Consider the following 23,060-nt stretch of genomic DNA (forward strand, 5'->3'; position numbering starts at 1 on the left):
AACATATTTTTGTGTATGTGTGTGTCTGATTTGTTGCTTTCCAAAAAGCAATATGCTTTGTGCCCATCAGTACCATGCGAATGCTTTGTCCCAGCAAAGCAAAGCACTAAGGTCTTCATCTCAGTATTGACATTGGGTGTCTCCAAGTTGGTCAGCAAACTCAAGCTGTTGTTATGGACAGGAGAGATGACTGTATATCCCAGTTTTCTTTGGGATAGTGTTAATTTCCTTCATAGTGGCTGGTATGGTGTGTTTTGGATTTAAGATGAAAATAATGTTGATAACACACCAATGTTTTAGCTGTTGCTGAGCAGTGGTTGCACAGTCAAGGACTTCCCAGCTTCTTGTGGTACCCTGCTGGTGAGGAGGCTGGGGGTGCACAAAATGCTGTGAGGGAACAGATCCCCACCTGGCCAGAGGGATATTCTGTACGATACGACATCATGTTCAGCAATAAAACTGGGGAAAGTTGGCTGGAAAAAAATAAAGCTCCTTTTTATTAAACTATACTTATCTCAACCCATGAGTTCTTGCACTTTTACCTTTTTTAAATTCCCTCCCTCATCCCACTGTGGGGGAGTGAGTGAACCATTGCGTGATGCTGAGCCAGGTTACAACACAACACCATCTCCATTCCCGCCTCCTCCTCATGGAAGAGTTCATCTCCTCCCCAAGCAAGTCTAAAGGAGCTTGGATCATCTGCTTTTTGGGAAGTGCCTGGTTCAGTATGGCTCCAAGGAGAACAGAAATGAGGTGAAGCTGGTGGTGACCTCAGTGTTACACAGAGCACCAGACAGACTCACAGAAACATAAAGTTCAGGTCACATGCCTATATATATATATTTAGATGAGAAGTGAGAAGCAACACAGAAGTGGTTTGAGGATTGGTGGAAATGTCGCAGAGAGGGCCCACAAGGTACAATCTGTTTTACTTATCAGAGGGAAGGTTGCGTGAGGATTTCATGACAGTAGCTAAACATCTTCTACCCAAGGGAACCTCAAGCTGTTTGAGCCGATACAGCAAAAGCTGGATGTTTATATAATGTATTCTACAATCAGCACAAGAAAGCTTTCATGGATTAGAGGCATTATCAGCAGAAGAAGTTGAACTGGCATGGGAACGGTATGATCTCTTGGGCACCAAGGGCATGATAATGTGAGATGTTTCAGGGACTCAAATTGACTTCAAATGCCCACTTGTGTTCTCCAGATAATCCCTCCCCCCCCTCTCCCCCCCTCCCCCAAGGGAATATGCCTGGAAAATTGTCTTGTGGCCAAGATAAGGAATTGTGATCAGTGGGACCATGTCCACTCCAACCACCTGCAGGCATCCACAGAGGTACCCAAATCAGACACAAAATCACCCAAGGCTGTAGAAGGATCTACAGCCAGGGGAGGAAAAGGCTTCTGAAGTTACTCTGGAGACAGCCGGGCTGACTTGCCTCATGCAAGTGCCTCTCTCTCTTCATTAGCTGAAGATTCCTGGGGCAAGCATGCCCCCAGTTTGGGCACATTGTTTTTATGTTTGCATTTCAGTGTGATAGATCTGAGCTTCAGGGATTTTCTTCTGTACTGCATGCTCTTTGGCCTTCAAGGATCACTTTGGTTTGGGTTTAATAAATGTCATACACGTGTCGGCTGGCACTATTTCTCTCTTCTCCACTCCGGAAGATCTGTGAGGTTTAGATCCAACCTGGAAGGAAATTAATGCAATCCAGATCTGTAAAAGTAGTTTGCTTTATCCTGCAAGGCCACTGAAAGTAGTAGTATACTTATAATATCCTAGTGATATTTCAAAGATGCAAATAGGAAAAATGAGCTGCTATGTGGGTAGATGGGAATCATCCCTCAAAATACCAACCTCCGACTTCAAACCTCTCCCTACCCCATGGCACTTGTCAGAGACATGGAAAGAGACAGTGAAAGTGAGACAAGTGCCACTTGTCTGAGACTGAGAAGGGATGAAGGGCCACCAGTGCCAAAACCCAGCTTAGAGGCTTAATGGCTACTAATGTCTAGCAGGATGGGACATGGATGAAGGTTACCTGAACATATGACGCCTGCATCTTCTCCATGGTTGCAGTTATGGACTCCCCAAGGCCTTGCCACACACTTGGAGAGGGCTGATTCTCTGCCGGAGCATTTCACATCATCCAGCCAGATACGGCCATAACCTTGCCCAAAATAAGCGGATCCTGGGGCTGACATGGCCTTCCCACAGCCCAGCTGCTGGCACACCACTTCAGCATCGCTCAGGTCCCAGTTGTCATCGCACACTGTTCCCCACTGCTGGCTCTGAAGCACCTCAACTCTCCCAGCACAATGAGTGGGGCCATTCACCAGCCGGAGTGGAGCTATTTCTGCAATCCCTGCACATAAAGCAACCCCGAAATATAAATGCACACGTAAATGCCCTGCACCTAAACCCTACTGACAATAGGCACGTCGTGGTGTCCTAGTGCCAACCAAGCTGTCCCATGGATAATGAGGACCTTCTGGGTGGACAGAGCTCCTCCCAGGGTTGCCTCCATACTGTCATAGAATCATTGAATATCCCAAGTTGGAAGGGACCCACAAGGATCATCGAGTCCAACTCCTGGATCCCCAAAGGATGACCCAAAAATTCATACCATGTGTCTGAGAGCATTATCCAAACGCTTCTTGAACCAAAAACTGGCAGGCTTAGTGTTGTGATCAGTTCCCTGGGGAGCCTGTTCCAGTGCCCGACCACCCTCTCAGTGAAGAACCTTTTCCTGATATCCAGCCTGAACTGCCCCTGTCACAGCTTCAAACCATTCCCTCAGGTCCTGTCCATGTTACTTCTCCGTTTCCTCTGCCCGCAGACTTGCTAAAACATCTTGGTAAGGACTGAGAGTGGTATTTCAGTCTCCCAGCCAGTAAGAAATGTTAATTCATCCCTTCTGAGCAGGCATGTTTCAGATAGTTTATTTGAATCACTGTGTGAAACGGGGCACCATACCTGCTCTATATAAAGAGTAATATGCTCTGCAGAGCTCTGAAATAAAAATGCAATGTTGTGTACAGATATTACAGATGAAACCCATACAAAAGGAACAATTCAGGAGCCTCCAGTTAGGTGTCTTCTCCCATATGAGATGACGTGAAGCATCTTTGCTTCATCTTCAGCTCTCAAGTCAGAAGGGTGGAAATTTCACATAGCTCCTGGGCTCATATTGGCCCTACGTAGATTTCCAAATCCTGTTAGGTGTCTTATATAGCATTAGATACCTATGTTCAGAAACGTGATGCATTCCTAAATAAATGGGGTCACATGTGTGAGGCTTCATAATAGACCATGTTACTGAAACCTTCTTTTGGCCTTACATTTCACTCCAGTTACTGAAATATTCATCATATGTGTTCTGGATAATTTGCTAGGAGAAACTAGATTACAGTAGTGTATATTAATATACACTTATTCTTCCTTGAAATCTCTCATGCCTGGTGAAGACAGAAGGACTGGAAAATAAGTGGTCTTAGGAAATGTTAGTGTACTCTTTTCTGCACTGAAACCATGAACCACAGAATCAGTCAAAAAGAGAGAGTAAAATAAATACTTTGGTTTACAAACAGCCTGTTCTGTACTAGCATCAGATGACAGCATTTCAATCCATCATGACAATGAAGCCAAAGGAGGAGTAATGTCATCTACCACATTTGTAAGCCTTTGGATATAAGCATTTTAGGAGAGCCAGCAGAACTGTTCCTCTTTGTAATGCTGCCGTTGCTCTGCTCCTGATGGAGGCAATGAGCACCTCTGGGAGATACCCTATATCAAGATATATAAAGCAGAAAGGGATTTTTTCTCCACAAGCAGAGCTGTGGAACTGTACACCTACAACTCCCATCATCCAAGGTGATTCAGGTGAACTTGTGGAACCTTTTTCTTTCCGCTGACTTTAGAGGGGGAGATGCACGGCCAGGTCATCATCAGATGTGCACTTTTCTATGTTCAGGTCAGAGTCCTTTTGAAAGAGCTTTGAGTTCTCCTGAAGTTTCCCATAACTTTTCATGGAAAGAAGGGACTGCAGAACAGTTTTGATAATTTCTCCATCCCCAAAAAGTAGAAAAGAAAGGCTAAAAGATGAGAAAATAGGCTACCAGATCTTAAAGAAAACCTTGTGATTCTTTAGGATTACCCTGAGGGACGATTGTCCTGATGTTTTCAAGGCTGGATAAAGGCCTCCTGGTCTGCCCTCACAGCTGACCTTGCTTTGATCATGAATCTGACGTAGAGACTTCCTGAGGTATGAATTGTTCTATGATCCAAGGAGCCTCTCAACTGCTTTAACAAAGCAGGAGACTTCTTGCAGGTATGCAAGAGACACCAGAGAGAAAACTGAAAAAACATTTAGATAAAAGTGCTGCAAAGACACATTCTGTGGTTTCAGTTTTTCAAAACATCCTGAAATGTGACATGTTATTACTTCTCATGACAGAATAAAACAGACTTCCCAGTCAGCCAGAGGCCAAGACTTGCTGAAAACATTTCTTAGTTTTACATGTGATCTTTATGTAAAACTATCAGTCTGAGAGATGACTCTATTCATATGAGACTACAAACCTGAACCTTGTAAATCAATCAGGAATGGGATGTTTATGGTACCTATCCAGCCCTAGTAAAATTCTTGGAGCCTTCAGAAGCTGCATGATGGAATACAACTATCAGATTGAAGCTTGCTGATGGCAACTCAGTAATTATGGATTATCTTCCAGTGTTGCCTGCTGACCATGAGCATTGTATACATCACACAAGATTGGGTTTATACACAACAGTCATTAACAGCAGACATTAGGAGCAGCTTAAGCTCAAAAATGTCCTTTTGCTGAAGGTGAAAATCTTAGTTCCATGTTTGTGGACACGACTTAGACTGAGTCAGGAGTTACCTGAGCATACCACACCAGCGTCTTCTCCGTGTCTGCAGTTATGGGATCCCCAAGGCTGAAACTGGCATTCAGAGAGGGCAGCCTCAGTTCCTATACAATTCATGTCATCCAGCCAGATGGGGTCGGAGCCTTCTCCAAAGCGAGCTGAGCCAGGGGCTGACAGTGCTGTCCCACAGCCCAGCTGCCTGCACACGACATTGGCGTCAGCTGTGTCCCAGCCATCATCACACACGGTTCCCCACTGCTGGTCATGAAACACCTCAACTCTGCCAGCACAAGGACTCGAGCCATTCACAAGCCGTATGGGAGCAGCTTCTGCAACACCTGGAGCAAAACACAGAAGAATCACAGAAAAAGGTCAGGGAGCATTTCATGCCTCAGTGCTCTATGGAAGTGAGAAAATATCTTTCCTCGCAGGGGTCTTGTGCCAAAACAAATGGTGTGGCAACGATATGGATCATCCAGAACATCAGTGAGATTTGCTTTGATAGTGCCTCAGAGTTCATTTGTACCTGTAGCAGATTGCTACCGGACAGAGCACCAAGTGCTGAGCTCTTGCTTTAGGGCCTCAGGGAAAGCAGCAGATGCTGCCAGTGTTATCACTGGTTACACAACACTCCCCTTTTCTAGGGATCTAGGGTCTAGGATGGCCAGGGTAGTCTGTGTCATCTGTTTCTCCTTCCCACATTCCCCAGTGACTGTGCTATGGGTCTCTGTCATGATGTTGTGCAGTCATGATTTAAAGAGCGCCATTTACCTCATTACTCAACACAACGGTTCTGCACATCACCAGCTGACTACACTCTGCAGCATGTTGGGATACCATCTCCCCACATGGCCCACACGTCTTATGTGATTTCAGCAACCAGAAAACATATCCATTTTGGTAGCCAATCAATGTCATCTGACTTCCAGCTTCAGCTCCGTAGGAACACCGGGCTTCTTTAAATACTATGTCATATCCTTCAGCAATGTGCAGGTGTCTAAAGTAGTCTAAAATAACACTCGGTTCAATCCTCTTGTATCTCATCCAAGAGCAACATTGATAAACATGTCCCCCAGGGCCACAGGCACCTCTCCCCAAAACAGCTTCCATTGTACCTCATGTTACATGGTATCAATTAGCTGTACCTGAGCAGAACACAGAAGCATCTTCTTTGTGGTTACAGTTGTGGTCTCCCCAAGACCGTGCCTTGCAATCAGAGAGGGCAGTTTCGGCTCCTGCACAGTTCACATCATCCAGCCAAATTTGGCCAGTTCCTTGTCCAAACCGAGCAGAGCCAGGGGCTGAGATTGCTGCCCCACAGCCCAGCTGCCTGCACACCACTTGAGCATCTGCCAAATCCCAGCTGTCATCGCAGACGGTCCCCCACTGCTGCTCATGAAACACCTCGACTCTCCCAGAGCAGAAGTTCGAACCATTCACCAGCCGGACTGGGACTGGTTCTGGAACACCTGAGCCACAAAGGTAAGACAAGATAAGTTATTCTGGCAAAGACATTCCTGCTTGCCACATCAACAAGCACTGCATGCACTCCTTGGCTTAGTATGTATTCCAGAGATGAGCACCATGGAGAAAAGGAGGTTCATTGTGATTGCTCTTGCCCCAAAAGTCAAGGAAAAAGTCAAGGAAAAGTGCTGACTGAAACAAAGGAGAAGAGATGTACTGATGGTTCAAATCCCAAAATCTGAGGTGCTTGAAGCTCTTTTATCCCTGTCTTTGAAAGATATCCATGTCCAGATAGCAAATCCAAGTAACTCCACAACTCAAGGGAAAGGACATTTGCCAGAGTGTGCTCTTTAGGCAACATGGTGGGAACACTGGGGTATGGCTCACCTCAGCTAGACTTAAGCTTCAAGAAGCTGATTTGTTTTCCTTATTATTGGTACCTAGTGCTATTTGATATACCCAGGGAATCCCAGACATTCCAATGGGGCTGGCAGACTTGATACAAGATCAAGAGTAATTTGTGCCCTTCTGGATCTGCAATTAGAGACTGGGTAGGATGTCACAGGATATTTCAGATGACACAAGACAGGTATGTATTGGCAGATGAACCCCACTTTTACAACTCCACTGAGGACCCTTTACAGTCTCAAAAAAAAAAAAAAAAAGCTCTGTTGGGTTGCAGTTTCCTTAATCTGCTTTGGGTGTCTGCATCCCAAATGTATCTGGGGCCAAATCCTGTCACAGACTCTTCTGTCTTAGTCTTTGCTGGCTGCAGAGGGACAACAGTACATTTAATTCAGACACAGGCGGTGAATCCACAGGGTATTTTCAAGTTGTTGGCAAGTAGCCAGAGAGAAACAGGTTATCTCCAGCAAGGGCAATTAAAGTGTTCTACTACTCTGGGGAGGTAATATGATTGCACAGAGGATGAAGAGGAATTAAATGGCAATTCTTCACAAAGAGATAAAAAGGATAGAAAGTGGCACTCTAAAGTGTTGTGCTGTTTGAAGAAAGACATAGACAAGTATAAGAAGCAGTGCTAACTACAGGACATCCAAATCAAGCCTTCAGAGCTACTCAGGATTTCCAAAACCTCATCTGGGTAACAGATTAGAAGAAATATGCCTAATATCTGAGAAGCCAGAGAAGAATAAGGGGAATGAGAAGAAGGTTAAAAACCTTGTCTCAAGAGGTGGATATGAATAGGATGAGAAAACTGAGAGGGGATGTAACACACTTAACAAAAGGCAAAGAGTAAATAACAATACACACTACAAAGAGAGAAGAGTCTGTACAATAAATTCCAGGTAAAGGTAGTCAGGTCAGAGTTTCCTTCTAGTGGCAAAGAAGTGCAGTGCAACAATTTTGAGGAAATTGTCAGCTGTAGAGGTTTCAGAGAAGATGCTGGAAAAACATTTGTGAAAACAGGCCTTCTGAAGATGGTTCTAGCAAGGAAGGGAAAAGGGAAGGTAGATTAACTAGTTTCTGCAAGACTTCTTCATGTTCTTGACTTGAAGAGGAAAGAAAGAAAACTGAGACTGTATCTTGATTTTTCAAGTGTGATATGTTCATTGGCCTTGTCACTGACAAAATCAGAAGAGCCCAAGTGACAGTGTGCTGTTCTCTATACTAGGATGAATAACACCAGTCCTGCAAGCCGTCAAGGTTGCCAGTAGCTCATGTGGGAAAGAGTCCCAAATTTAAATTCTTGAGCACAGCAAGTGGCAGGCTGGACTTCAGCACCACAGTGTTATGGTTAGATTTTGAATGGGAAGGAGAGGGGAACACAAATGGATTTACAAACATCCCTGCTTGAAGCACTTTTTCTGTCTAGTACTGTGGTTTGAGATTTGTAAGATGGGAAGAGAGCACCTTATGGCATTTCAAGCATCCCTCCACATACCATAAATGTTAATCAAAAGGTGAAATAGAAGAGACTTACCCAAGCACACAACACCAGCATCTTCTCCATGACTACAGTTATGGGCTCCCCATAGACTGGTCTCACATTTGGAAAGGGCAGTTTCAGTTCCTGTGCAATTCACATCATCCAACCAGATGGGGCCAGACCCTTTTCCAAAATAAGCAGAGGCTGGAGTGGATAGTGCTTTCCCACAGCCCAGCTGCTGGCAAACGACTTCTGCATCTCTTATATCCCAACTGTCACCACACACTGTTCCCCACTGCTGGCCATAAAAAACTTCAACTCTCCCACTGCAACGATTCGGCCCATCCATTAATCGGAGTGGAGCTACTCTTGGTATGTCTAAATAAAATAGAAAGGGTAGGAATATACATTACTGAGTTGCCATTAGCCTAATTAAAAGTAAGATAAAATGCATAATCACAGTGAGTATCTTGGGGCATCCAGGGTACAGTTATCCAGTTGCCTGAAGATGGGATATCTTCACCAGTTCAAAACTAAGTAGGAAATAGTCTGTGTACCATATTCTGCAGAATATAATTTAGATATAGTATAGTATAAGTCAGAATAATTTAATAAAGGTCTTGGGAGTGTGGAGAGGTACCTGCTGACTGGAAGCTAGGCAATGTTATACCCATCCATAAAAAGGGCATGAGAGAAGACCCAGGAAACTACAGACCTGTTACTTTGACTTCAGTCCCTGGAAAAGTTATGCAGAAGATTGTCCTGGGGGATATTGAATGACATTAAGGAACATAGTTATTATCAGGCAGAGTCAACATGAGTTCATCAAGAGAAAGTCCTGCTTTTGTAAATCAATCTCCTTCTATGACAAAGCCACCTGCTTGGTGGATGAAGGGAAGGCAGTGGATGCAGTCTTTTTGAATTTCAGTGTGGTCTATGATACTGCTCCTCACAGCATCCTTTTGGATGAATTGTCCAACTGTAAGATGAACAGGTTCACGCTACACTGCGTGATGAACTGGCTTGATGGTAGAGCTCTAAATGTTGTAGTGAATGGGGCTACATCTGCCTGGCAGACAATCCCTGGCAGTGTTCTCCAGGGCTCATTCTAGGGCCAGTCCCACTCAACGTTTTTATCCATGATGTGGATGCATGAGTGGAGCTCATCCTCAGCAAGTTTAGGATTACACTAAACTGGGAGGTGGTGTTGATTCCCTAGGGGGATGAGAGGCCTTGCAGAGGGATCTAGATAGATTGGAGCACTGGGCGGTAAGTAACTGTATGAAGTTCAACAGAGGAAAATGCTGGATTCTGCACCTGTGACGGAGCAATGCCAGACACAGGCACAGGCTGGAGAACAGCTCAGCAGAAAGGGACCCAGGGGTGTTGGTTGACAACATGCTCAAGTGTATGAGCCAGCTGTGTGCCTTGGCAGCCAAGAGGGCAAACCACATTTTGGGATGCATTAAATGCAGCACGGCCAGATGGTAAAAAGAGGTGGTTGTCTTGGTATATTTAGTGTTGGTGTGGCCTCACCTTGAATATTATGTGCAGTTCTGGCCTCCACATTATAAAAATGAAGTTAAAGTCCTTGAAAGCATGCAGAGGAAGACAACAAATCTGGTAAAAGGGCTGGATGGCATGTCCTGTGAGGAAAGGCTGAGGACACTTCTTTAGAAAAAGAGAGGCCCAGATGTGACCTCATTACTCTCTGTAATTACCTAAAGAGGGGAAGCACAGAGAGATCTGCTGGCCTTTTCTCCCTGGTAGCCGATAACAACATGGGAATGGCACAAAGCTGCACCAGGGGAGGTTCAGACTGGGCCTTAGGAAATATTTATTCACTGTGAAGGTGATCAATACTGGAATGGGCTTCCTTGTAAGGTGGCTAATGCCCCATGCCTGTCAGTGTTCAAGGGGCATTTGGACAATACCCTCAACTATACGCTCTAACTTTTGGTTAACCCTGAAGTGGTCAGGGAATTGGGCTAGATGATCTTTGTAGGTCTTTTCCAACTGATCTATTCTATTCTACTCTATTCGATTCGATTCGATTCGATTAGATTCGATTCGACTCGACTTGACTCAACTCTATTCGACTCTATTCGACTCGACTCTATTCGACTCGACTCTATTCGACTCGACTCTATTCGACTCGACTCTACTCTGTTCAACTCTACTCTGTTCGACTCTACTCTATTCGACTCGACTCGACTCGACTCGACTCGACTCGACTCGACTCGACTCGACTCTACTCTACTCTACTCTACTCTACTCTAATCTACTCTAATTTTTCTAAGCCAAGGGAAACACAGATTCTGTGTTCAAGGACACCTACATGCATGCCAAAAAAGAGGAATTTGTAACACGTCTCCAGTATAATGACAGAGAGCTCACAACACATTCAGGAACTAAGGGCACATGGGCACATCATAAAGACAGAGCCTTCAGGTAGGTTGGTGCAGAAAACCTTCCCTATCATGCAGACAGAGACACAGACAGGGGTTACCTGAACATACCACACCAGCGTCTTCTCTGTGTCTGCAGTTATGGGATCCCCAAGGCTGGAACTGGCATTCAGAGAGGGCAGCCTCAGTTCCTATACAATTCATGTCATCCAGCCAGATGGGGTCGGAGCCTTCTCCAAAGCGAGCTGAGCCAGGGGCTGACAGTGCTGTCCCACAGCCCAGCTGCCTGCACACAACGTTGGCTTCAGCTATGTCCCAGCCATCATCACACACAGTTCCCCACTGCTGGTCATGAAACACCTCAACTCTACCAGCACAATGACTTGGACCATTCACAAGCCGGATGGGAGCTGTTTCTGCAACATCTGGAGCAAAACACAATTGAAAAATGTTCAGGAGTATTGCATGCCTCAGTGTGCTGTGGAGGGGCCAAAACAAAACATCATCACAATGGTCTAGTAGCCAACAGCACTTGACCCCCTGGTGTGTAAAGTTGCAGTGAAAGTTGCCTCAGAATTTGTTCCCACACCCTTGGCTGGTACTTTAGCAATGAATCTTTTATCTGTTGAGTGTTCAGAGCTGAGCACCCAGATTTCTTCCCTAATAGTAGGGCATCAAAATGGGGTTGGGGAGCATTGACTGGACCAGAGTGCAGGGGGAAACTGTGCCTTCGGGAGTGCAGAGTTTGTACTCGTGAGCCTCTATAAATCCAGCCATCAGGACTCACTGTCGAAGTCCATAGCACTCTAGTCCCCGTGAGAGCTTCAAACTGCTCCCTGGAGCATGGCTCCAGGTTCTGGGCACAATGGGTAACACAGTGCCCTAGGCCTCCTCCATAGCTCATATCCCCCAGGGATTATCCTTAGCAGTGGGATTAGTGCAGAAGGAAAAACAACCTTAGCATCCATGTATCACTCTCCTTATATCTCAGCTCACAGCTGAATGATCAGCACAGAGTCTCCTGGTCCTGAGGGGACTCCAGAGCTACCAGCAACCTTCTCACAAGTGCATTCCCTCCATTGTACTCCACATGTCATGGCATACATTAGCAGTACCTGAACACTCCACAGAAGCATCTTCATTGTGGTTACAGTTGTGGTCTCCCCAAGGCTTGGCCCGGCACTCTGTGAGGATGCTTTCAGTTCCTGCACAGTTCACATCATCCAGCCAAATTTGGCCAGTTCCTTGTCCAAACCGAGCAGAGCCAGGGGCTGAGATTGCTGCCCCACAGCCCAGCTGCCTGCACACTACTTGAGCATCTGCCAAATCCCAGCTGTCATCGCAGACGGTCCCCCACTGCTGCTCATGAAACACCTCAACTCTCCCAGAGCAGGAATTTGAACCATTCACCAGACGGACTGGAAACAGCTCAGAAAATCCTGTATTGAGAAATAGTAAAGGCATCATTTTTTTGGGCTTTCAATCATGTGGATTGAGGACTTGTTAGTGTTAGTGTTAGGTCAGAGGTTGGACTAGGTGATCTTTGAGGTCTCATCCAACCTAGATGATTCCATGATTCTATGTTTTGGTTCATACTGATTCTGTGCTGCCTGGATTGCTGCTCTGTGGCATGGGCAGACACTGCTCTTTATTCATGACAGAACAGCAGATCCTTGCAGCAGTTTCTGTCTCCTAGAATGGTGGTCTTCAGTTGACATCTCTTGTTGACTGGGCCTGACTAAAAATCAGACAAGTCTGGTGAACCCGCATTCCATCACAAGATAAGAGTTATACTTGCACCACGTTATTGTGATGAGTCAGACTAGGGGGAATAGTCTGGGCTGGTGAGCTGAACTTGGAAGGGACAGAAACCTGTGGACTAACACTGGTCCAGGAGCACCAAGGGGCATTATAGTCTAGGCTGTGTTAAGGACTCTTGGCAGCTCAGATCAGCAATTTCTGTAAGGCACAAGGCATTGATTGAGGACTGAGAGTAAGAGATGCTGAAGCTGTAAAGCTCTGGTGATGTTGAGCATCAAGTATTTGGTGCTGGGGGACTTGCTTGGGTGAAGTTATGCAATAACATCTCACTGAGGAATATTACTTGAACAGCAGCAAGCTTGAAAGATAGAATTAATGTGGCCTATTATAGGTGTTTAAACACTCAGCAGCATCTGTCTTGGGACAACTGTGAGGTAAGACATACAAATTTCACCAGAGGTGTCCGTTTCCTTCATAGATGTGTAGTCAAACCACAGTTTTAGATTTCATATTTGCACTTTTTATGTCTGAGGTTTGAAAGACAAATCTCTTCTTAAACTCAGCAGCTGATGATGGGAACTGCTTAAGATTATCTGGGCAGAGCACGGGAGTGGGAGACCTACAGCCATTCCTCACAGACATTTTTTGAATGCGTGAAGGAAGAGGAACAGGAGAAAGAGCAGTAGCATTTGAGAACCAGAGCTGTTAGCCCTGGATGAATGGGCTACAGTCTGACTTATGCAGTGATACTCCTCATACTTCACGTGTTTTTCTCTGTTAGGCCAGAAGAAATGCAAAATGATTGGGTTAAAGAGCAGCTGAGATGAGAAAACACCCCATAATGGGGGTTTTGCGCTCTGCTTTAGCAAACTGGCCCCCAGAAGCAACCCCTTTAAAAAGACATAGGTTATAATTGCCTATAGATTTAGGCACGTCGTTTTCTTAAGTACTCTATGTCACTTCCTTTGGAAGACCTATTTGTGGTGAAGGACCTGAACCCCAGGGTCACTCACAGATAACTTCCCCCATGATTTAAGGTGAATTATGGGTACCTTCACAAAGCACTCCAGCATCTTCTCCATGCCCACAGTTATGGACTCCCCAGGGAGTGGCCATGCATTCGGAGAGAGCAGCTTCTGTCCCTGTGCAGTTGACATTATCAAGCCAGATGGGGTCAGATCCTTGTCCAAAGTAAGCCCTATGGGGAGCTGATAAGGCCTTCCCACAGCCTAGCTGCCTGCACACAACTTCTGCATCAACCAAGTCCCAGTCATCATCACACACTGTTCCCCAACGTTGGCCGTAAAACACCTCAATTCTCCCAGAGCAGGGGGTCAAGCCATCCACTAATCGGAGTGGGGCAGGTTTTGCAAAGCCTGCAAGAAAAAAAAAAAAAAAAAAGGAGAAATATCTGATGAAGATTTTGTTTTGTCTGTCTCCCACTTGTCAATGAGTATAGTGACTCTCATGGCTTTGCATTTTGTAGATTTTGACAAGAGAAAATATTGCATAAAGAAGCAACACAAACTATTCCTCCACCCTCACAGCATTATCTGTTCAGCAGTGTCACCAGCAGGGTTCCAAAGGCATCCATTTGGGGGCCAGTTCTCTCTAATACTTTCTATAGGTATTCTGGATTCAGGACTCAAATGCAAACTAAGTTTGCAGATGATACTGAATTAGGAGGAGCTGTTGACTCCCTCAAGGGTGAAGAGGCCTTGCAGAGACATCTTGACAAACCACAGAGCTGGGCAATCACCAACAATGTGAAGTTTAACAAAACTGAGCACCAGATTGTGCACCCGGGAAGGGGCAGCCCTGGATAGATGTATGGACTGGGGGATGAGAGGCTGGAGAGCAGCCCTGTGGAAAAGGATCTGGGGGTTCTGGTCAATGGCAAGTTAAATATGAATCAACAGTGTGCCTTGGCAGCCAAAAGGGCCAAGAGTATCCTGGCTGTATTAAGCATGGTAGAGCTAGGTGGTCTATGGGAGTGTTTGTCTCACTGCCCTCTGTGCTAGTGTGGCTGGCCTTCACCTTGTATGTCTAGTAGCATGTTTGCCAGCCCTTTGTAGATGACCAAGGTGTGTTAAAGGGTCTAGATAACTAGAGGTTCCAGAATCACTCTCATACTGGGTAAATCAGCTGTGGCATATGCTGCCTGTGCTTTACATTTCTAGCATATGTCCACCCCCTACAAACCCACTTGTGTGAGAATTACCTGAGCATACAACACCAGCATCTTCTCCGTGCACACAGTCATGGAGTCCCCAAGGCTTTGTACTGCATTCAGACAGGGCAGCTTCAGTTCCTCTGCAGATAACCTCATCAAGCCAGATGGGTTCAGAGCCTCTCCCAAAATAAGCCGAGGAAGGAGCGGATAGGGCTGTCCCACAGCCCAGCTGCCGGCATACAACTTCAGCATCAACTATATCCCAGTTGTCATCACAGACAGTTCCCCATTGATGGCCATAAAAAACCTCCACTCTCCCAGAACAGTGACTTGTACCATTCACTAATCGTATTGGAACTGTTTTATTAAGTTCTGCATTAAAAAATAACAAACAAACAAACAAACAAACAAACAAAAGAAAACAATCGACAAACCATCACTAACAAAAACAATCCAACAGGATCAGGGATTGCACGTGGAAAGATCCCCTAGAGACTGAAGGAAAATCTGTCCAGGGCCTGAAAAGGCTGATGAGGATAAGCTTCTGAACTTTTCTCTGACATTTCAGATTTCCTAATTAGAGAGATAAACAGAAAGGATTTGGATTTTCTATGAAGCAGAATTTCAACTGACATGAAACTGTTCCAGGGTGGCAACTGGCTGCATATCCAGACACCTATGTCTTACATGTATGTACATGTTGGTATCTCCATGTGAGATGAGTATTGAAATTCTGATTAGTTGATGGTGTCTCAGCTCACCAAATATTGAGGTTTGAGTCAATGGCCCAAAAAGGTGATCAACAATGTTTGCAATGCTGCACATATTCCTCCATCAGAGTCCAGCTGGTATCCTGTTGGGTCTATCTTAGGGAATCTGTCTCATCTGCTAGTCCCATGCAGTTATGTCAGATGCCCCAGGGCATTTAGAGCTGTGTGGCAACTGTGCAGGGAATGGACTACACTACTCCTATCAGAAAGACACCCAGCCCAAACTGTGACAGCTGCATTTAGACACAGATAAATCTAGGCCTTAATATGGAGTTGAATCCCATTCCATATCCAACTAGGTGGATGTCTAGGAGCAGAGTCTTTGGGAAATACTGCCATGAAAAGGGGCAATGGGCAGCCCATTTATCTCCCAACACACTCTCTACTTCCTGGGACCTATGGGAAACTTGATTATGCTTTAATCCCAAGTTAACTGTGGTGTAGAAGGGTAAGAAACACTTTCAAGACTTTCCCACCCAGTTCCAGGAGCTCAGCATTCATCAACACCATGACATCCAGGTCAGAACTGGCTCATGGACAAATGACCCAATACTGGTCATCTCTCATCACAGTGCCAGTCTGGAGAATAGATGTATCCACCAGGAGTATCATAAAATACAAATGGAACAAAAAATTACAAATACAAAAATAGAAATGCTCAACTTCTAAGTCATATTTAAGCCATGCATGAATGGAAAGCTTATGCATCCAGGAGGTGTTCCTTTCAGTTTTTTTTGCCCATTAACAGTATGGTGATGGAATAAAAAACAGACCAGCACAGACAGAACAAATCAATGCTCTACCAGACACACTATTTAACTGACAACAGAACTGAGCTTGTCCTTGGCATGGTACAGGACAGTTCTGAAGCATCCATCTCCGATCTGAGTCCTAAGGGTGGCACTGACTGAGAAATAAAATCTTGCAAACAGGCTTAAAAATAACCCTCTACACAGCACAGCCTCTTGGTGCCACATGAGGAGTGGTGTAAACAGAAGTTACCTGAGCACACAACGCCTGCGTCTTCTCCATGATTGCAGTTGTGCTCTCCCCAGGGTCTGGTCCTGCATGCAGAAAGGTCAACTTCCGTACCATTACAATTCATGTCATCCAGCCAGATACGACCAGTTCCTTGACCAAACTGAGCCAATCCAGGAGCTGACAGTGCTTCCCCACACTCCAATTGCCTGCATACAACCATGGCATCGGATAGATCCCAGCTATCATCACACACTGTTCCCCACTGCTGATTCCAAAGCACCTCAAGCCGCCCCGTGCAGCGGTTGGGGCCATTCACGAGTCTGATTGGAGCTGAGTTGGCAACACCTGAATCACAAAACAAGACAAGATGTGAAATAGGCATGAACCAGGTTTTGGCTGACAGTGGAGAATGTTAACATCTTGCTCTTGTAGGAATAATGCCTGTTTGGGTTTGGCTGCAGAAGGATTGCTGAAATGTCAACCACTGGTACTTTCAGCAAGAACACAGAAATAAAAGTTTGTTGGCTAATTAGTGGTGCAAATGTGACACGATGTGACAGCACCACACCACAGAAACCTTAGGCTGTATCATGTAGCTTCAGAGGAAAATCTCAGGTCATAAGGAGATGGAGGTGACAGTGTTTCCATGCAACCTGAGCTACTGCAGCACTGCAGGTCTCATGTCATCCCTACCCACCCTCTTTGTGCAGCTTCCTCCACCATGAATGCTTCTCCCAAGACCTGTCACTTTCACTGTATATTGCAAATTGTTGAAGGAAGTTTTTAGTTCAGTACTCTAAGTGTAAATTGGGATTTCCACATACTTGTCAAAAACATTTGCCAGAACTGTGCTATCCAGAGCTTCTCAGATGGGGCCATGGGAAGCATACTTTATGTGTCTAAATATAGGTTGCTGGTGTCATTTGTAGCTCTGCACTCTGTAGAGCAGTAGCTGGAGCCCTGAAAAGAGAAACTAGAGCAACTTAAATGGCTCTAGGCACCTATTTTCAGACAAATGCCTACAGTGGATAGGGTAGGATTGACTTCCCACATGCTGACAGTTCCAGCATTGTCTGTGCTAAACAAATGGGCTCCCACACAGTGAAGAGAAAATGGTATTTCCAATTAGCATCCATCTTATAACAAAGGAGGAGAACTTGAGGTATAGAAGGGCCTGTTTCTCTTTGTTGTTGAAAGGAAAATTCAGGCTGCTATTGGGATCCAAACCTATCAGAAGACACCATAGTTCCTTCCGTACTGAGAAAGACCTTGTCTGATGCATAAATTGTGTCTATATCTTTGATCCTAGGTGCTGTTTCCCACAGCCTTTATGCATTATAAGAGAGGGTTTTATGTAAAAGGCTGCTACATAAAGGCTTGCCAAGTCCACTTTTCTATGATAATACATGTAAGAAGCACAGATAATTGCCAATATGGATCCTATCAGGGTTGGACAAGGGCCTGGGCAACCTGATCTAGTGGGTGGCATCCCTGCCCATGGCAGGGAGATTGAAAGTAAGTGATCTTCAAGGTGCCTTCTAGACCGAAGCCATTCTATCATTCTGTGATTTTCTTAAGCCTGAAACTGCCAAATGATGCTATTTGATTATTTACAATTCTGGCCCAGCTGTTGCTTCACCCTAGTCCCCGAAGCAGCCTTAGCTTATGTCAGGCTTGGTTAAAGATTAACAGTACTGTCTCCAGATAATCCCTATCCCATTATTTTACTTTTTTTTTTTTTTTTTTTAAAGTTATCTGAAAATGCTGGTTTGTGGAATATAAATGCAACTACATTAGGCAGTAGCTCTTACAGAGAAGCAGGGAAGGTCTGCTATACTGATTCCTTCTTAGGTCCTGGTTCAAATCTAGTCTGTGAATGTAGAGGGGAGGGAAAAATAAAAGGATTAAGTTTTGGATTACAGAGATCAATCAAGGAAAGATCTGTCTTTATGCTTGCATTTGTTTGTTTCCAGGGTTTGTATCTGTATGTTTGCATTCATAATACCTCTAAATCTCCATGTGAGCTTTGGAAGCCAAATGATGATCTCTGCTACTGCCTTCTCTTGCCTGAGAAAGGTCATGTCCTTCTGCAGTACCAGGAGTTTAATTTATCATAGAATCATAGAATGGTTTGGGCCAGTTCCAACTAGGGACCTAGTTCCAACCTCTTTGCCATGGGCAGGGACATCTTCACGTTCCCCAAAGCCCCATACAACCTGGATTTCAGGAATTTCAGGGAGGGAGCACCTACAACTTCTTTGGTCAACCAGTTCCTGTGCCTCACCACACTCAGAATGAAGAATTTCTTACTTATATCTAATCTAAATCGACCCTCTTTCAGTTTACAGCCATTACCCTTTGTCCTGTTACTATATGTCCTTACAAAAATTATCTCTTCATCTTTCTTGTAAGTTCCCTTTAATTAATGAAAGGTGGCAATAATGTCTCCCCAGAGCCTTCTCTTCTCCAAGCTGAACAACCTCAGATCTCTCAGTCTGTTTTCAAACTGTAAGTGCTCCAACACTCTGATCATTTTTGTGGCCTTCTTCTGGACCTGCTGTAACAGGTCCATGTCTTCCTTTTGCTGTGGGACCCAGAGCTGAACACACTACTACAGGTGGGGTATGACAGGAGCGGAGTAGAGGGGGAGAATCACCTCTGTCACCCTCTGGTCACGCTTCTATTGATGCAGGTTATGGTTGGCTTTCTGCAAGTGCACACTACCAGCTAATGCAGAGTTTTTCTTTCACCAACACCTCCAAGTCCTTCTCCATTCAGATTCAGATGGCTGCTCTCAGTCCTTTTATCCCCCAGCCTCTATTCACGTTTGGGATTGCCCTGACCCAGGTGCAGATACTTGGACTTGTTCAACTCCATTATGTTCATATTGGCCCCTCTCTCATGCCTGTCCAGGTCCCCCTGGATGTCATCCCTTCCTTAAGCTTACTGAATTTTCAGTCCTTTTTTTCCAGCCACAAAACCCATTTCCCTGCTGGAACCAGGGATATGAGATGGGTCAATCCATCATCAGTACCATATATCAGACCATATCTGGAACCCCATTCTCCAGGAGCAAAGGAGGAAACTTACCCCAAAGCCATGCCAGGAGGAAAAGCACAGTTTCCATCCTCATTCCTCCAAAGGCAGACAGACTCCTGCTGTGGAGAAGACTGGATGAGAGAAGACTTCCTGGCAGTCCCATGGTAGCAGCAGAAACCTTGTACAATCCAGTCCTTGAAGGCCTGGACAATGTAGAGCAGGAATAATGTCCTTTTTAGGAGAGACAAAGAGCTCAGAGTCAGTGACTGGCTGGGCAAGAAGGAGAGAAGACAGTAAGGACCAAGAGTTAAGGTAAATGACAAATATTCCTTACACTGACTCCTCCCCTTAATTGGCCTCTCCCTCTTCACCCACCAGAGCTCTGGCCACCTCCCTCTGCTTTTCTGCATCTCCCTATTACTGTTTCCATCTTCCCGTGCTCTTCTGTTTGTCAACATAATGAGGAAAAATAACCCATGCTAGAAAGTAATCTTTTGTCCTTTGTTATTTTAGCAAAAATCAAACTGTTTCTGCTACTTCTCTAAAAGTACTATTCTCCTGGCAGGACAAGGTTGTGAATAGGCAGTGCCCTGGGAAGAATTCTTGGAGAAGGCAGGAGTGATGTGTGGGTCTGCCTGTTTGACCAGCTCTTAAGTGAAGTCTAGGAATGGGGAGCATATGGAAAACAAGAAAAGACTTTTTTTACTGTGAGGTGGCCAAATACAGGAACAGGCTGTTCACAGATGTATCCATCCCTGGAGATCTCCAAAACCAACTTGACACAGATTTTGACAACTGCTCTAGCTGGCTGTGCTTTAGGAGGGGGTTGGTCTAGATGAGGAATAACAGGCCTGTTCCTACCTCAGTGATGTTGTGGATTTACTCTTTCTTGAGCTGGGGGACAGTGAAACTCTCCAGGTAGTGGGGGTGAGGAGGAGTCACTTGGGAATTGGATGGGGCTGCACTGGTGAAGTCAGTGTAAACATATTGCAAGAATGAGAACTTCAGGATCAAAGAGTTCAATATGAGATATTGTCCCATGAAAGGGACATTGCATGTACACATATGAGAGTAAATTAGGGTGCACAAAATAAACAGGGCCTGCAGAGGAGATATCGCTTGCAAAGAATTTGCTTAACATGAGCTGAAATAGCACTCAGTTGTACTACTGGTGATTAAAATAAACTTTGTTTTCAGAAAACAAAACAGAAAAAAACAAGTAAACAAACAAACAAAAAACACAAAAACCAGCAAATATCCAGCTAGCCTGCAGTACATGATTTTTCAGGAAACAATTTTTCTTTAAAGAAATGTTTTTAATTGGTGCAATTCTTTAGAAGAGTGATCTCTGAGGCCTACAGGCTTAAACTTTGTTGTTGTTATTACAGATTTTTTTTCCTTTTTTGATTCACCTTGATGATATTTTTGATGTCACAACCCAGTTATTTTCTTGGACATAGATCACAGATGAAGTTTTGGGCAGGGATTTCTGCTTATCTGGAGGCATGACAAGCAGTGGAAGCTGTAGGGGCAGCTTCATAAGTAAGTCAAAGATGGACATTTTGAGTTCAAATAGCACAGCTAAAGGCTACAGGGATGCTTAATTTTGGATCTGGTTTAATAGTTTATGACTCACAGAGATGTTTTTGAGGAAGAGCTTTTGCTGATTTCTAGTCAAAACACTGATCAAAGCATGACTACTGCTCAAATTCACTACTACTGATATAATTCACTGCAGCTTAGTCCAGCTACATCTTGAAAAACTTCACATTCTCTATAGCCTGAGGACTGAAACACCATTCAGCATTTTTTTTTCTTAAATTCCAACCTCCCAAGATGCAATTTGCTGTTGCTCCTTGTTATACATGTCTTTCCTGTCCTTGTCAAAAACCTTTTGACTCCATTATCTTTGTTGCTGACTTTCAAGTGATTATAAGTTGCTATTTCATCACCATTTGCTTTCTCTTCTTCAGAATAAACACACTGTTCTTTCAACCTCATCTTACTGAGCATGCATTCTAGGTCCATTTCTATTTTGGTAGATCCTTTGAGCTAAACCATGGCACAGACCAAGGCTGAATGTGGAAACCCTTTAAATCATGCAAATAGTCAGGAGGTTCAATTTATTTAGTTTTTCCAATTTTTTCCCCTCTCAGCATATGGGAGTATGAAAAGCTCGTGAATGGAAAAGAAAGCATATATGCCCAGAAAATTGTTAAGAGGTGGAGTTTACTGAATCACATGACACAAAGAAAATTGAACAGATGTGCTGGCTACTTGAAGGAAGGCTTGGAACAGAGTGGGCTGTGAGAGGGAAAGGGACAATATTGAAGAGACAGGTGAGCCAAGAGAGGAGATCTCATGAAATATCAAAACGACAATGAACAAGACTTTTCTGCTGTGGACAAACTATCAGCAATGCCTTCTGTGTCTCCGAAGGGAGCCACAAAGTCCTCATGCACAGGTTTTTGTCAGAGGTGCCAATTAGACTCCCTGCTTTACCTTATTGCTTCACATTTTCAATCAAGTTGTCTTTTTTTTTTTTTTTTTTTTTCAAGTAGGCATTGTTCCTTCAGCTTGTATTCTGAGCCTTCTATTCACTATTTGCTTCAACTTCAATTGGTTTTGTAGTTCCTTGTTTACCCTTCAGTCCTATTCCTTTTGACCTTCAATATAACCTTATATATCTTCTTTGTCCTCACTTACTGAAAACAATAGGCCTTTGGCCAAGTAGTGGAGCAGTTCTGCATTCCCTTGTTACTGTATCTCCCTTCAGTTTTGGAAGTATGCAGACTGGTCTTACCTTCCCTCCCCATATTTGAAGGAGGGGAGTCTGTTGCACTGTTCTTTCCTAAATTCTTCTCAGAAGCATATGACATAATCTGTTCAAAGTGCTGCAGCAGTGATCTATTTGCAGTATTAACAGGATGGGAAGGAGCATCGTGCTAGATGTTGGATGAGACACATTTGGCTTGAATGCAAGTTTTAAATAAGGCATGCAAGCATTTGGAACACAGCATACAAGTAAAGCCATTTGATTGTAGTATATATATAAGGACAGAGCCATTCTCTAAATGAAGAAAAGCCAGGAGTTGAGGGCAGGCATCACACAGGTGCTGATGCACCTCACCACCAGGGAATAGTCCCACAACACCAGAAGTAGGGAAGCAGAGCACGGTGATGATAGCAATGTGTCCCAACCACAATACGATTAACATCAAATGAAGGCAAAGACTAGGACTGAATAGACCAGGTAGTATCTTGTCAAGCCTGGAGCCATGCCCTGATGTGTCTAGCTGGATGTCCCAGGAAATAAAGCTGTGTCTTTTTTACAAGCTGTACTTTGGCAGCTGTGAAGAGATGGGTTTCCTCGTAGGCTCTGTGGAGGCTTGGGGATACATAAATCATAGAACCATCTCTAAGCCAATATTTGCAAAGAAGGACTTCCTTCCTTGATTCCCCAGAATCTTTCTATGGGGTTTGACGTAAGATGTCTATAAAGTTTGACTACCTGCAAAGCTCTTGGCCAGGTTGGATGGGGCTTTAAGCAGTCTGGTCTAGTGGAAGGTGTCTCTGCCCATGGAACTAGATGATCCCTAATGTCCCTTCAAAAACCAAATCATTCAGTGATTCTTAGGGAGTTCCTGTCCTGTAATACAATGTTTTCCCTGTGCAAAGACTA

The 23,060-nt window shown here is 44.5% G+C and overlaps 1 protein-coding gene across 1 annotated transcript; it reads right to left on the reverse strand.

Annotated features, from left to right (window-relative positions):
- Positions 1-1,312: 1,312 nt before the first annotated feature.
- LOC311425542 (scavenger receptor cysteine-rich domain-containing protein DMBT1-like) lies at positions 1,313-19,541 on the reverse strand (the record flags this gene model as incomplete). The annotated part of the gene is made up of 11 exons (XM_084501486.1): positions 1,313-1,693; positions 2,046-2,369; positions 4,909-5,232; positions 6,040-6,363; positions 8,301-8,624; positions 10,756-11,079; positions 11,770-12,093; positions 13,468-13,791; positions 14,637-14,960; positions 16,361-16,684; positions 19,430-19,541. 11 exons carry the CDS (start codon positions 19,539-19,541, stop codon positions 1,683-1,685), a joined length of 3,039 nt encoding a protein of 1,012 aa, XP_084357612.1. The 3' UTR covers positions 1,313-1,682.
- Between the last annotated feature and the right edge of the window lie 3,519 nt (positions 19,542-23,060).

The sequence above is a fragment of the Aythya ferina genome, assembly GCF_964211825.1.
Source record: "Aythya ferina genome assembly, chromosome: 31".
In the NCBI taxonomy this organism is placed as follows: Eukaryota; Metazoa; Chordata; class Aves; order Anseriformes; family Anatidae; genus Aythya; species Aythya ferina.